Genomic DNA, 15464 nt, shown 5'->3' on the forward strand with positions numbered 1-15464 from the left:
TTCAAAAAACATGTAGAATATAGCACTTCAGGACATGGTTTAGCAGACATGGTAGTGTCAGGTTGACAGTTGGACTGGATGATCTTAGAGGTCTTTTCCAACCTTAATGATTCTGTGATTTTATGAAACAGCTACAGGCAAAGCTTAGCTGCATAAACAGCATCTTAAAAAAGGAACTATTGAGATCATAAGCCAAGTGCCTGTTACTGTTGCAAGTAAGTCTTTCACTACAATTAAAAATGAAGATGCCGGGTGCTGATTTGAGAATGGGCCCCAGCCCTCCAGAGCCAGAGCTGGCCGGAGGCTTGCTCCTCCAGGACACGAAGCCAGCCGGGAGGAGCGAGCCGGAGCAGGCGGCTGGGTCTGACCGGCTCACCCCGAGGCCGTGCGCAGGCGCTGTCAGAGAACCAACATTCATTCACAAGCAGAGAATCATTACAGAGTTCTTACAGATTCCTATTCATTTATGTCCTGACATCAGTGGGGCAGCGAACAAATATTCTCTCAACGCAATACAAGCTTTACTCAACAGACTTCTAGTCTTTTTAAATTCATAGCACTAAGATCAACTGAAGCAAGTTGCCTCAGTTTTTAGTAATTGCTTTTCATGCACACATTTTCAAGACCTGAAAAATTCAAAAAAGTCAGATAAAAAAGGATGAGCAGAGTAAATCCCTGGTCTGTTTTGTCACTAAGTCCTGACAATCACTTTACAGTCATCAAGAGGAGAAAAAAGGAATACGGAGTCTTTCTTCCCCTTTCCGTGACACAGGTAAAGATCGGTGAAAATGGCACAACTGTGGGGAAAACCAGACACGAATTTTAATCCAAATCTTTCTCCACACAATGCAAGCACAAGACAGATCACCAAGATCTGCAGGTTTTTCTACACAAAATTTATGCGATGCTCTTTACATGGTACAAAAAGATACAACAACAAAGCAATTTATTTGCAAGACATACAAAACAATGACTCATTCTAGTAACAGTCAAACTTCTGATTTTCTGTTTCACTGTCTGAGTGGCCTTCTGCTTCACATGAGTGAAACATTTTTGCATTCAGAAAAAAGGGTTCTGCCAGAGGCAGTCCACACTTCTACTGCATTATTCATTGCAGAGTTGTGCAGACAGCAGACACAGATTAGATTTCTGATCACTTCGGACAATTATGCTAGGCAACATTTATCACTAAATGAATTTACCTGATCTAGTGGATGACAGTCTTTGTTCTATACTTAGAACTGCACTAAAACTTCTGCAATTAAACCAGATACCTTGCCTAACAACGCAGATATCAGGCTACATTCAACTAATTTTGCAAACTCTTAAACTAGGTGAGAACTCAAAGTGGAAACCATGTTATATTCTGCTGTCTTGAACTCATAAAACTGATGAAACAGGGAAATTTCTGCTGCATTACCCTTAGAGTTTAGATGTTCTCAAAGCCAACCTCACTGGCCAAAAAACAGGAGTTTTTTAAAATCATATACAAACAGCTTGAGGACCACATACTTCTTATGGTAATACACCATCTGTACTTTAATAAATCCACAGTAGATTAAGACCATGTGCCATATTTACAGCACATTCTTATTCTGTATCTTGCTCTCAGTAAGACAGCAGTTCCTTAAACTGTAAAATACTTTAAGACAAGGGTTTCACTCACCTTTAGAATAAGAAATAGAGAAACTATATGAAAGTCCACGGCACCTTTTGCTGCACCTGTAGCATTCACTCCTGAGACCATAGGGAGCCTTAGTGCAGGGAATTACCAGACAGACAGGTACCTCAGTTAACATGGAGTTCTGGGGGAGCAGTGGTATAGGGAGGGAAAGAAAAGGGAAGCCCTTTAAAAACAAAACCAATTTCCACCCCAAACAGTTATCAAAGTAGGAAAATCGATGGATGTAACAAGGATGAAAAAAGGATGGGGAGGGAGGCAGGTAAGCAGATGGAAAAAGGAAATACAGTGCTGTGAATTATACCGTAATTTAAAGGTATGCCCAGGGCTGAAAGGCCAGTCCTCCAGAACTCCCACAAAATCAGCTGGAAACAGCTGAAAGAATGTGGGGTGAGATTTTCAGAAGATCTCAGAACTGGACTGTCTGGCAGAACTGAAAGCAGTAAGAATGTCACCCCTAATTTCAGCAGGACTTAAGTCCACACCGAACGTAAGTAAAAATCCCACTCATTGGCTTTATTCACCCCATGCGCAGCAGAACTAGCTGTTGCACTTTTTCTATGGCTTCCTGCTCTTGTCCGCCTGAAGCAGCACAGGACCTCTGAACCCTGTTTCCGCTAAGCATCTCCACCTAAAAAGGGGTTTTTTTTTTGCTTCTGCATGCGAAACTGCACTTTTACATCCTTCCACCAAACTGACACTGAACAACACTACCCAGATTGTGAATACCTCCTGCCTTAATCTCTCCCTTGAAGAGATTAATTTATATTTGAATCTCATAGTCTATTAGTTGAATACTATTAAAAACCTGTAATCCATACTTCCCTAGGAAGGGTGCTCTTAAGGACTGTCTTTGACACTAATTCAAATTAATCAGATGCGAAGAATATAGTGACGTTTTTAAGGTTCACAACACCTTGATTAATAAGGCAATACACAATTTAAATGCTTGGTGAAATGGACTATAAAAATGGCTTTATCAAACCACAGGAGGAAGAATTTTTCTTGTAACATTAATCACCGTAACTGTGAAAGAGACTGATCCTACTATCCTTGTTCAAGTTCCCATGGAGGTTTTGCTTATCTAAGGAATGCTAAATCAGGTCTTTAAGACAAGTTGCTTTCTGAAATTATTTGGAAGACCTTCTGGTGCATTCACCAGAGTTATACTAATATCAGATACTTTTTACTTCTAAAATCCATAAACCGCATGACAGGTAAAATGTCAAGCAACATTCAGAGTCTCATGGTGGGTAAAGTGAAAAGAGCAAGGTACAAACATAAAATGATGTAACAATAGTACACGACAGACAGAATGACAGAGCAGTTTCACTCAGACCAAGTAAACAGAAAGAAGCTGGGAAACCTTTCACCACTGTCAGAACGTAAATGTGTCCTGGCACCAGCTTTCAACTGAACACCTATTCATTTAGACAGAACTAATACATGAGGCATATGCTAGAAATCCGCTTCTAAAATATGTCTGCATGCATTACTTGGGAACGAAGGGAAAAAATACTAAGAGAGCAGTAAAATTAGTAAGTGGCCACCAGTGCTGACTAATCTAAACTGTAGCAAATTATTTGTGCAATATACTAAGCTGCTATTCATAATTGTGGTAATAGCCTGTCTCTTCTTCCCCTTCTGCCTGCCAGAATGCAATGTTTTGACAGGAGACAGAATGCACAGGTCTCTGTAGCAGTTAATTAAGTATAGTTGTTTATTCCCTAGGCCTGCATAACGATCTGCTGCTGAGAGAGGAATTGGAGAAACCAACACTATGGAACACTGTATTAATGCTAACTTGTTTACTGCTAGCTCTTCAGTCACTCCCTCCCACTGTTCAATTACCCCAATAGTCTCTACACTGTGCTTGCCTTGGACCTGCGAAGACAGAGAGTAAGTTAGGGAAATAGTCAGTGAATGCCTTAAAATTGGCGACACAAACAGAATAACAGGGTAGTGCTGGCCAGTTCTTCAGGGTACTGCTGCCTTGTTATTACTTGTATATAAAGTATACCTAAATAGCGCTTGAGAAATCTGTTTTCACTTCCATTGTAGCAGATGGCATTTTTGATCTGCTGTATATTCCTGGGCAGTACAATAGGAGCTGGAATTTCTGCCCAAGCTTAACACAGCACACCCTGGGCCTCATAACAAATGAAAGACTAGCTAGGTCCTCCTGTTATTGTCACCCTCCCCTGATAAGCACTAGCAGTAGTGAGCCCTCTATTTTGCTATTAATGCTGTGGACCACACAAAGAAATATGGTGGCACAAAGGCAAGTGGGGAGTGAGGAAGGACCAAGTGTCTAAAGGTGGAACAAGTGCAATACTACTTCTTTTGGTTGTACTGTTGGCTTCAGCAAGTTTCAACTGTACTTGGAGTTACAGCTTAAAAACTTGAGAGGATGGTATGAGGCATAGACATGCGGATTCACCAGAGAACCATAATATTGTGTGTAAATGATACTGATTCCATGAATAAATTTGGGGACGACTAGATAACTCTTACTAACAATGGCCTTTTATTAGTAAGAAACTCTACTAACAGGCACAGTAGGCTGTGAAATAAACCCAAAACAAAAACTGGAAGTCACACTGTAGAGGCAGTCACATTGTTTGAATTATCCAACACTTAAGAAGAAAAAGTGGTAAGAAATGTCCTGCAAGAGACAAATCGCATCTTCAAGGTTACTTACTAAGACTCAGATCTTCAGAGAACTTTAGGTGCCCGGTCACTATCTAATTAAACATTGCTGTGGATAATAGCTGCCTAAATATCTATGACAGTCTGAACCAATCCCCTGCTTTTCATCTTTTCACCCTTCTTAAAAGAGTTACTCAAAGTAAAAGAACAGATTAGCTTTCAATATTGCGAGGCAACGGAATAATAGGGCCTCAGAGATTCTTCAGGAGATATCTGGTTACAAATACGCCTCCAACAGCAAAGGAAATCATGATAAAATGAAAGATTAGCTTGCGATTCTGAAGATTGTCTAGATGACTTAGACTTCAACAAGGACAGTGCCTGGGTTTTTTTTTTTTTTTTCTTTTCCTGGATCCTCCCACCAAAGTTGGTGAGAAAATCTTAGCTTTCCAGAAAAATGCGTCAAACTGATGAAGAGATCAATCTAACCTAACATCCGTGCACATCCTCTTACGCAGGAAAGGACATGGCTGTCAGCAGCATGGCAATGCTATTCAAACCGTCAGGATCCTTCAGGGGAACCATACTTCGGGAAGTCTGCACAAATAGATTGTTCCTAGTTTTATGCATCAACATATTAACGCAGCCTCACCTGATTCAAAAATCACTAAGTCCTGTACAACCTATTTCAATGAGGGACTCTTCTGTCCTTGTGCCAGACTCAGGGACACTGCAGCAAAACCCCACTGCAAAGCGGAATCTAATTCCTATTGACCAGACCATCCATCTCCATCACTGAGGGATTGGTCCGAACCTCCTGAATGAGTCCAGATGCTCTCTGGATCAAATCTCTCCAGCATGGCCCTCAGCCAGGCCCAGTCCAGCTGCTGCCTGGATCAAACCCCTCCAGCATGGCTCCCTGCCCGGTCCAGCTGCTCTCGGGATTAAGTAACAGCTCCTGGTCAGCCCAGCCGCTCTCTCTCCTCCCTCAGACACCAAACATGTGCCACAAACTCCTGTCAGGCCAGCTTACTGGGCGTAGTCACTCAGGTGAGAAAGAACATCCTCTCTTGGATTCAGCCATACAGCCATCCCTCCAAAGGCACTATGGTTATAGGAGCTAGAGTGAAATTAAACTTTTTTTTGATGCATAATTTACTTGTCACATTTTTGCAGTCACTTAGTCATGAAGAAATACAATTTCAGGTTGATCAAACCTAGCTCCAAATCGGTGCCAAAATCCTACAAGTAGATTAAGAAAAAACACGCATTTAAAACCTCACGCTCACTTGCCTTACTGCAGAGATTAAAAACTGACCTATACATGCCATGGATTTTCAGCCCTCTTTGGTATGTGTTGCTTCCCCTTTCTTCGCTCCAGTTGTGAGTGTACTAATAGCAGCTGGGAAGCAGCTAGACTGTTCTCTGAAGTGCTCTCTGCCAGCAGTTCTAGTCAATTTGACTCCATGGTTTAGCACACGGAGCTGAATGGCAGGAGACTGCAGCTCAGAAACTAGCAGCAAAAAGGAAGAGTATGAGAAGATGGGGCAGGGGGGAACCACAAACATAACACAAAACAGAGTGGAGAGGAGAATGGAGCGACAGCTACAAAAATCAAAGCAAAACAGAACACATACTGCAAACCCATATCGGGTTTGTAAGGAGGGAAAAGAAGGGGGAAAAAAAACAGAAAGGGAAAAAATGAGCACAGGAAAGAAAAGCAGGCTAGAAGCACATAATAGCAGTCAGAATTCTGCCAATGTTCCTGTTCCTTTTGTTTCACTCTAATTTTGAACGATGTTATAAACTTGCGGCTTGTGAAAGTTCTAAATTTTGAGGCAGGGAGCACAAGGGTCTCTCATCAGAAGTTCGTAAGAAACCTGCTGTTAGTGTACCTGCAGTGATTACTACGACTGTTTGTCACTTGCGTTCATTTACGGAAAGCACATGTTTCAACCTCAAATTCAGCTAGATGGGGTGAGATGGCGGCATCAGTAAGGTTAACTGCATTGTCAACATTGACTTCAATATAACCAGGACATCACAGTTCCCATCAAAGACCCAGTTCCCAAGTTCTTTCTAATTTTTATCCTGTGTTTTTGACCATAATATCTATTAACATACAATAACCATTGCAGCTGTGATGTTAATGAGGCCATATAAAGTAAAAGTGAATAGTAAAAATATTTGTAAACTATTCCTTACATACTAATATCTCACATGTGGATTACACCACCCTTTTCTGCACTATTAGACTTCCTACAGTGCGTGAAAGACTCGGAAGCACGAAAACATGGTCATTAGTACTGAAGCCCGCACGTAAGACACGACTTGTTTCACAGCTAATTTTACCAACTGTTTTCATATTAAACTTCACAGTATGAAATAACAGGCTCTGAAGCAACGATCTACACCAATAGAAAAGCTCAAGACACGGGATCAAGAGCAAGGGCTCCCATGAAATAAGATGCTACACATGACAAAGGCTTCATATGTCTGGCCTTCATCCTATGGATTTTAAAGGAGAAATCGGTATTTTTAATTATTTACACGTTACAAAAATGGTAACAATATTACCCAGTTCCAGCTCCACCTTCCTGGAAAGAAGAATACAGGACACCTGGAACACGCCATTCAGCAAGCACTTTCTGCATCGCGTGTTCGCAGAACTGCCGCACGCACGATTTTGTTGGGCTCCAGACCGACGGCTGACTGACAGCTGCCACTCAGAGCCCCTCTGAACACATCGTTTACCACGGTCTCAGCGCGTTTTCATTTCCTCAGCCGAACGAGTCTCTAACGCTCCCCCCGACCCCGCTGCCCAGCCCAACGGCAGGACGGACGGAGCGGAGGCCAATTCCCGCCCCCGCGGCCCCTTCCCCGCGGACCCCGCGGGCCGGGAGCCGAGGCGGGCGGCCCGTACCTGTTCTCGGTCCGAGGAGGGGCCGTCAGCGGCGACCGCAGGGCTCGCACCACTTTCGGCGTGACAGCGGCCGCTCCCTCGTCCTCCTCCCAGCCCCTGGCAAGCAAGACGGGAAAACAAACTTGTCAAAACCCGCGATTAAGCATCGCCACGCGGTCTCCTCCCCACGGATCGCTCGCACGCCGCCAACGCCGGCGCCCAGCCCGGCTTCTCTCCCGGCGGAGGGCGGCGGGGGGGCCGGCCGCGTCCCGCTCCTTCTTCCCCAGCCGGCGCCCGGCTCTCCCGCCCCCGGCCGCCCTACCTGGCGCGGAGGGGCTGCTGGCCGCCCAGGCGCAGGAGGCAGCCGCCCAGCAGCAGGCTGCCCAGCGCCGCGGCCAAGGCGATGACAGCCCGCATGGTGCGCTCGGCAGCGGCACCCGCCGCAGCTACGGCTGCCCCATAGTATTTAAGGGAGGCTGCGAGGAGGGGGAGGCGGCCATGGCAGCCACAGGGTCCCTCCGCCCCGCCCCTCGCCCGCAGCCCTGCGCCGCCGCCATCAGCCCCCACCCTCCCGCCGCGGCCGTCGCTGGGGGCCCGGCCAACCGACACCCCCCGCCCCCCCGCCGGGATGGCCGCGCTCGCTGCGGGGCCGGGCGGGCGCAGGCCGCGTTTCCCGCCAAACTTTCCCCTGGGGCGAGCGGCGCGGCTGCCGCGGGCAGGGTCCCGGCGGGGGACGGTGCGGCTGGGCGTGAGGGCAGGACCCGGGAGGCCTGCGCTGCCGACCGCTCGGGGCGTCTCTCGGCGGCGGGGCAGTTACTGTGAGGAGCGAGGGAGTTAAAATACCCTCGAAACTTTAACGGTGGGGTGGGGGGGCTGCGGTGGGGTCAGCGTGCGGGGGCTGCTCGGCGAGGAGCCGCCGGGGGAGGCCCCGCAGGCTGCCCTGCCCGCGGCTGGTGCGGCGAGGTCGCCGCTGCTTTAACAGCTCTTTATCTTATTTATGAATAACATGCCCTGTGGTGTTTTTTATAAAATGTATGTGTAGTGGTTTCGGTAGAGGAATGTGTCTGTAATAAGCTTGCATCTTTTTCGCCTAATTGTGCACTTAGTGTTGTTTTCACGAGGCCAGCCATTGCTACCAGAAACCTAGTGAGGTGACGAGCTGCCGTTAATTAGAGTCCCTTTATTAAGAGGGTGGGCAGGAGAGCTGCTGTAGCCTAGAGCAGCCTTTCAGCTGTGAGCCGGCTGACTGACACCTTGTTTTTGCGGATTGTTCCCGTTTTTCTGTATCTGCAAGCGTTCCCGTAAGCCTCAGAGCTGCTCTTGTGTTCTCACACAGTGTCTGGAAAGCCTCAAAATAAAAGCTCTGCTGCAGCTATATGAATGAAGTGACAAGGGGCTTCATTTTTGTGACTGGTAAGTGGTTAGGTACGACAATAAGAACCGACATGCTTACGGTCCATCAGAGGAACAGCACAGCACCATCTGGGATAGGGTATGCCAGGAAATACTGAATTATTTTTTAAGGCCCGTGTTATGTCCCTGGCAAGCGGTGCTATGGGTGCTGGTGAGAGAGCTGGGAGCAGCTGCAGGCTGGTGTTGCCGAGGGGTTGGGGGTATTGAACTGGCTCAGTGCACAGTCCCCCCATGCGCACAGCACAGTTGTCCAGTGGGCTTTGAAGTACTTAGTTGTAACAGAAACAAAGCCAGCATTAAGACTTCTGAAGTTTGCTGTTTTGAGGTTGTCATGAATCATAAATATCTTGAACAGGAAGGTGTTCTATCACCATTTCCAAAAAACTTAATTCAGCTTTAGGGCTATCATTCAGTTGACATTGTGTATGAACATGTAGGGGCTAACAGTCAACCTTTTTGAGGTATGTAAGCTTTCACTGGTCAGCAGATATTAAAAATGTCAATCACACTGTTACCTCCTTGAAGGCTCCTGTTTATGTTAGTAGATATTATAAAGCTATTTTGTAATATCCATTAAATACTTCAGCTAAAATGAAAGATTTACTCTCTTACAAAGTCTAGTGGTATTCTATTTCAGCTCTGAATGAAAGAAGGCAAAGAATTGCAGTCCAGGAAACTATTTTTTTTTTCCCCTCCCTGTTATTTCCCTCTGCAGTACAGTTTTCCCATGAGTCCTGAAGTATCGCTGTCAGCTAATCCATGGGAAATTTAGTGATATCAGCGAGGACATCGTATTTCAACTTATTGGCAGCAGACCTCTACTAGTCTGTAATATCAGTAGAGATTTTTTCCCCCTACATCAGAAGGTTAATCTTCATGTCATATTAAAGTTCTTGTAAAGAAAATGGGAAGATTATAAACCATATTTGTTTAAATTAGACTTGACACTTGGTGCCTGTTATTTACCAACAACTTTACAAACTCTTATTGATTTGTTGTCACAATATCTCTAGGTGTTACCAGCCTTAATTTCCTGGCAGAGCAGCTTAGTGGAGGTTAAGTGACCTAACTAAAGGTGGAGATGAGAATCAATGGTAAATCAGGATTCAGATTTAGGATTGCTGGATTCAGAGATAAAGTTTCTCTTGCATCATGCTGCTGTGTCAGAAGTGATGGTGTGAGGTAGCGTAATGTAGAGGATCAAAATGATAAAGGCACAGGTGCCAAAGATGTCGCACAAGAAGACACAAAGAAAAACCAGCGTTCACCAAGACTGTGTCCCATCCAGTCCTCCTGACAGCTGGAAGCTGCTGCATCTTGGCAGCATCCCCCAGCCTCTGATTTCCATTAGCTTCTGAAGTCAATGAGACCTGATAATTGCTGGCTTGCACAGAAGGAAGAGATCACTAATCAGCCAGGTGGTGTCGTGGTGGCTTTGTTGCTGAGTTCCTACAACCCTACTTAGCTGCTAATTTAGAAAAGTAAAATGTAGCCCAAGGTATCATCTGTGAACGGCTGCTGCCCCCCAGGTCTACAGGATTGTGACTCAAAAGCAGTCTGGTGGTGGTGGTGCCTGGAGGGCAACTGGTCACATGGTACTAGCTTAGCTGCCTTATTTCCAGCAGCTAAATCATATTAAGAAGCAATTAATGTTAATTAAATGCTCTCCTAATGCTGCCTTCTCATCTAAGCAATGGCTGTCACAGGGATATTAGTTATTGCAAATAGGAGGGGAGATGACTGGTACAATTAGGAAGAAGAGAAAGGTACTAAAGATATTCGGTGAAACTGGAGTCCCACATTGTGGCAAAGCAGGAACCCCCAGAGTGGGGTGTTGGTGCAAGACTACTGTTGGGGTATTTTTAGTGTAGTCAGCAATATGAATGCTTTTAGCAAAAAAAAAAAAAAAAAAAAAAAAAAAATCCAACAAACCCACAAAAACAAAATGCATGTGTTTCAAACTGGGAGAAAATCTTTGGTTCATTAAGTTTCATAACTTTTTTTCATTTATTTCCACCCACAGTTCCAGGCAACATGGTTTAAAGAAGTATAAATAGCAGGAACTGAGGTGCTATCTTCTGAACTCCAAGACATGAAATTGTCCATACCACTTCACAAAAGAAAAATGGCAAAAACCAGTGTATTGCCATACCCCAATAAAAATACAAAACAAAAGTCAAAGCCAAACCAAATAATTGCCTTGTGTGGCTGTTGTTGATAGAGTTTTTCACTCCTGGGTTCATGTTTTTTCACTTTTTTTTTCCAGAGCAGGATTTTGTGTCCTAAAATTTAAAAAATTGTGCTGTATTAAGATACTAACCTAATAACTAAATTCATCCAGCAAACAGTCTGTTGAGGTCTATATAAAACTAGCTGCAGTACTAGGTGTTCAAAAGCAGTTATGCATACCCCAGTTTTGGACGTTCATCAAGTGTGCCAGTGATGACTTGTCCTGTAAGGCACTGTTTGCTCTCCAGAGAAGGTCAGGGTGAAAAAAGTCAGGGCACATGCAGAAGTCTTCAAGATGCTGAGCATCTCATAAGTTGTCCCACTTACGGTAGGACTTGCCTGTTATGCCCAAAATTAATGATTTTTTGGTGCTGTGAACTGGGTATGATTTTTGTGTGTCAGAGTAATGTATTATGTGTGCTCTACCAGATTCCTCTATTTAGTTTAAATGTGTAACCAGCTTCTCCTCTTCAGCGGTCATGATGCTGCCCCATGGCAGATAAACCTTGTTTGCCAAAAGTGCATCTTGTAACATAAGCAAACTTGAGGCCAGTAACCACTGAAAATCAATGCTTCACTGCCAGCTACTGTGCAAGGCTTCATCCAATTAAGGGCACCGCGGGCAGTGCAATGCCCGTGATTGTAGTGCAGTCCAGTGTGTATGCTCTTCCTAAGGAAGCTGATGGGGGGGAAGAGGGTCTGAATTCTAATTAGATACAAAGGAGGATTTTAATACAGAAACCCTTAAAACTTGCAAGTTGTTAACCTGAATGGAGAGATACTTTTTTTTTTTTTTTTGTTTTTTAATTCTGTTCTTTCTTCTTCCTAAATGCTCTCAGCATGACTTCTTAACGTGACACCATAAGAAAGGCCGTACTAGGTCAGGCTAGAACAGCGTATTTTTCAGGCAGTGCCCAATAGCGGACTCCTAGGGAAGAACTGTGCAGTTGTCCGTCCCTAGGATCCTTTCTCAGCTTCCAGCAATCAACAACTTGGGGACTTTGTGAACCAGAGCTGTCTGTGTGTTTAGTCGCCTTTTGTGGATTTTTCTTCCGTAATTGTGTCTAATTGCTTTTCGAAACCATGTAGACTTTTGGCATCGGCAGCAGCTTGTGTCAATGATTTCCATCCAAGCTGAAATCCTTCTCATTATGATTAGCCCAGGAACAATTTGCTAAGGAAAATCTCCTGTTATTTGGAAGCTGTGATCTCCTGTGCTAAAGGACTTGAAGCGATAAGTATTCTTTTGCAAAGTATTTTGCTACACATTGCACAAATCAGGACTGCTGTTAATACAAATTCACAGCATCCATTGCTACAATTCAGAGTGAGTTATTACTGAGCATACTGTGAATACAAATTAAAAATAATGCACAACACTCAACCAAATCCTAATGGACCAATGGCACAATGTCAAATACATCAGGAGCAAAGAGTTGTAATACTATTATTAAAACCACAAGCAAACAAACAAAGCAAGTAAATCAGCACTGAGAAAAACTGTTTGAGCAACATTTACTCATCATAGATCAGCATGCAGACTGACGGTGCGGCTCCCAGCGGTTCTTAAAATGCCGGCATGGCTGGAGGGGGGGTATGCCTCCAGGGATGTCACGTAATGGAAGGGTTCTCATCAGGCACTGTGGTCAACGGTTGAGGTAATTATGTCAAGATAAACATTTCTTTCATCAGTGAGAATGGCACAGTGTGTCCAGCTGCTTATCTGTAGAAAAATCCGATTTGGGATCACATACAAAATAGCAATAGAAATGAGGGGCCATAGTTCAGAGTCATCCTTAATGATACAAGTGATGAGCTGCGATGGTCAGTCAGCATCATTTATCCTTATGGGAAATCAGAGCCACAATTTGGGAAATAAATAACTGCATAATGTAAGCAAGTAGCATGGATCACTTGGAAGAAGAAAAAAGAGGGATGGTCCTGTGCAGCCTGCTGTAGGTGACCCTGCTTCAGCAGGAGGGTTGGACTAGATGACCCACAGAGGTGCCTTCCAACCCCTACCATTCTGTGATTCTGTGTGATTCTATGGCTGTATGAGGGCCTCATCTTGGGAGGGGAAGATTATTTATTGAGTTTGATCCAGGATGGTGGCCTGACAGCCCGGCTTCAAACTGGCTTCTTGGGATCACAGTGCACTGAAAAAAGCTAGAGCCCATTTTTTCACATTCTTGTATTTCCTTTGTTAAAATTGACATAGAGTACAGTAAATAAAAAAATAAGGAAGCATCATAGGCTGATGTATGGGGACAGACTACTTCATTGGTACTGAAGAAAACGGCAGAAGTGATACAGAATGCCATAAACTCATAGAATTGAGGGGTTTGGAGGAAGGAAGACAGGACCTCTGTCTTTTTAAACTGAGAAAAAGCCATCAACTCCATTAAATACAATTAAAAATATAACTGCCCAAATTGCAGCCTCGACCTAGTCTTGCATGAGACTGATTCTCCCAGTCTTTTCTGCGGCTAAAACTGTTGAATACCCCATAGAAACCTATCCTCTGCAAAACCCTCATTTTCTGTGTTCCGTCATCAAGTGTTTCTGAAGCTGTCTGTGGCATTGTGAAATTAATGCTGGTCGGACTGTGGCAGAAAGTGGGTCCCGAATGGGTGCAGGTGTGCCTGAGTGACCGTGCCTGAGCCGGGGACATGGGGATCTGCAGCGGGGGCAGACAGACAGGGCTTGCGACTGTGGGATGCCCTCATCACCTGGAGGAGAACCCAGAGGTCATGGGACCATGCAGGAAATTAATCGTGAGGGTGCTTGAGGGCCAGGGAGCCAGCTCAGCAAGGCGCTTTAGCTCCAACACAGCTCTGAGCATGTGAATATTTCTGTTAAAGCGGGGCGGGTCTCGTGCTTCTGGTGAGGCACCTGCGAGAGTCCTGAAAGCTCAGTGTGTCTCCACAACGAAACATCGGTGTTCACACAGGGTAGGGGGCATACCGGGGCAGCGATGGGGGGGCATATCTGGGCAGTGATGGGGAAAAGCGAGGCAGTTGCTGAACCTTCAGCACACCCTGGGAAGAGAAATGATGTAGGAAAACAAGCTATGCAGAAAACTACCTCTTAGCATCAAGACAGCCTTCCTGCCTTGGGAACCTCAGTGAAACCAAGGAAAAAAAAACCTTAGACAATTCTTTATTTCTGTTTGTGTAGTAGCACCTTGAGTCATCTATAAACTGGAGTTAAAACCCTTTGCCTCCAATCAGAACGAAGTCCAGGCTACTTCAAAAGCCAGCAAAATATACAGGCATTTGGGAGGGTTTATTGTGAACTGGAGTTGTCTCAAATGTCTTTTTTTCTCTGTTCTGAAGTAATTTTCTGTCTGAGTGATACTGGTTGTAGACTGGAGTTCAAAATGGGCCAAAGCACGGTGGGATCCATGCTGACGTTTGAGAGCCAGCTCAGCGGGCGCGTGAGCATTGCGGTCCCACTGGGGTGGGAGCGGGGCTGGGGTCATCCCTGGCAGCCGTGGAGACACACAGCCCCTCTCCAGCATCAGGAGAAGGCGAGAAGCCTCGGATGGCCTGTGCTGTGGGTGCTGAAGGCACCACCTCACTTGGTGGAGGCCAAGGGAGGGAGCTGGGGTTTCTTCTCTCTCCCAGCAGACCATCGGTGGGGCTCAGCTCTCTGTCCTCTAAACATGTAGTGCTAGGCACAGGACTTCATCCCTGCAGTGAGATCCTTCGGTATGTAAATATAACCTCCTCCGTGATTCATGCATTAATGAAAAATAGCAGTTCTTTTAAATGTTGTCTTCTCTGTTTCAGTAAATAGGCTGATATCCCGTGCCTTGGTGACCGGCCTTGCTGGTTGTGTTGCACTCCTGGCTCACTTTCATTAGGCTCTGCAAATATACTGCCATTCTCGCAAAAGCTGTGTGGAAGGTAAGCCTGAAGCTCTCTTATGGTCCTCAGATACCAACTTATGTATTTGTGTCCCTCTCAATTACTGTACTTCCAGAGAAAGCACATTTTGGTTTATTATTATCCAGTGTTTTCAATGGCCTGGCAGGAGAGAATTAAGTTCTAGCGGAAGGGAAAACCAAATGTAGCCTAGGAAAAGTGAGTGCCATCTGAACAGATGGGGTCAATAAATACTCTTCTATTTAGCATTATTTTCAGAACAGGCATTCAGTACCTAGCTCCCAGGTGAGACTTTCTGCAGCACATGGTCATTTTCGTGTTACAGATTGATCGACCTTATTTGTAACCTTGAGGGCTGTAACACCCATAGTACTTGCTTAGAGACCCACTTTGCGAGGTGCAGCTAGAAATGCACCAAAATTAACAAGTCCATTGAAACAGACTATAAATGTATGTATAAAAGCATTTCTGAGTCTTCTTTATTTGACAGTCTTCGTTGGCATGACCGTCAGATCTGAAGGAATCTAAAAACCTATCGGTGTTTGGGAGGAGGACCCAAAGGGGAGAGCAGGAGCGAGTGGGGGAGGACACGGGCCCCGGGGAGGTGAGGGGGACAGCCCGCTGGCGTGCAAGGGTGTGTGGAGCCTCAAGGGCAGAGGGGGAGAACGATGAAGGCATTTGCAGCAGAGGGAATGCTGATGCC

At 45.2% G+C, this 15464-nt stretch overlaps 1 protein-coding gene across 1 annotated transcript in view; it reads right to left on the reverse strand.

The window, feature by feature from the left end:
* ST8SIA6 (ST8 alpha-N-acetyl-neuraminide alpha-2,8-sialyltransferase 6) overlaps positions 1-7718 on the reverse strand; it is a 46135-nt gene extending 38417 nt beyond the window's left edge. The window contains exons 1-2 of the mRNA XM_075419452.1: positions 7555-7718; positions 7254-7349 (exon numbers count right to left, since the gene is read on the reverse strand). Coding sequence (XP_075275567.1) covers positions 7254-7349; positions 7555-7649 — 191 coding nt within the window. The 5' untranslated portion in view covers positions 7650-7718. The remainder of the gene's footprint in view (positions 1-7253; positions 7350-7554) is intronic.
* Positions 7719-15464: the final 7746 nt, after the last annotated feature.

This window comes from Opisthocomus hoazin, chromosome 4 (genome assembly GCF_030867145.1).
Source record: "Opisthocomus hoazin isolate bOpiHoa1 chromosome 4, bOpiHoa1.hap1, whole genome shotgun sequence".
NCBI classification, from domain to species: domain Eukaryota; kingdom Metazoa; phylum Chordata; class Aves; order Opisthocomiformes; family Opisthocomidae; genus Opisthocomus; species Opisthocomus hoazin.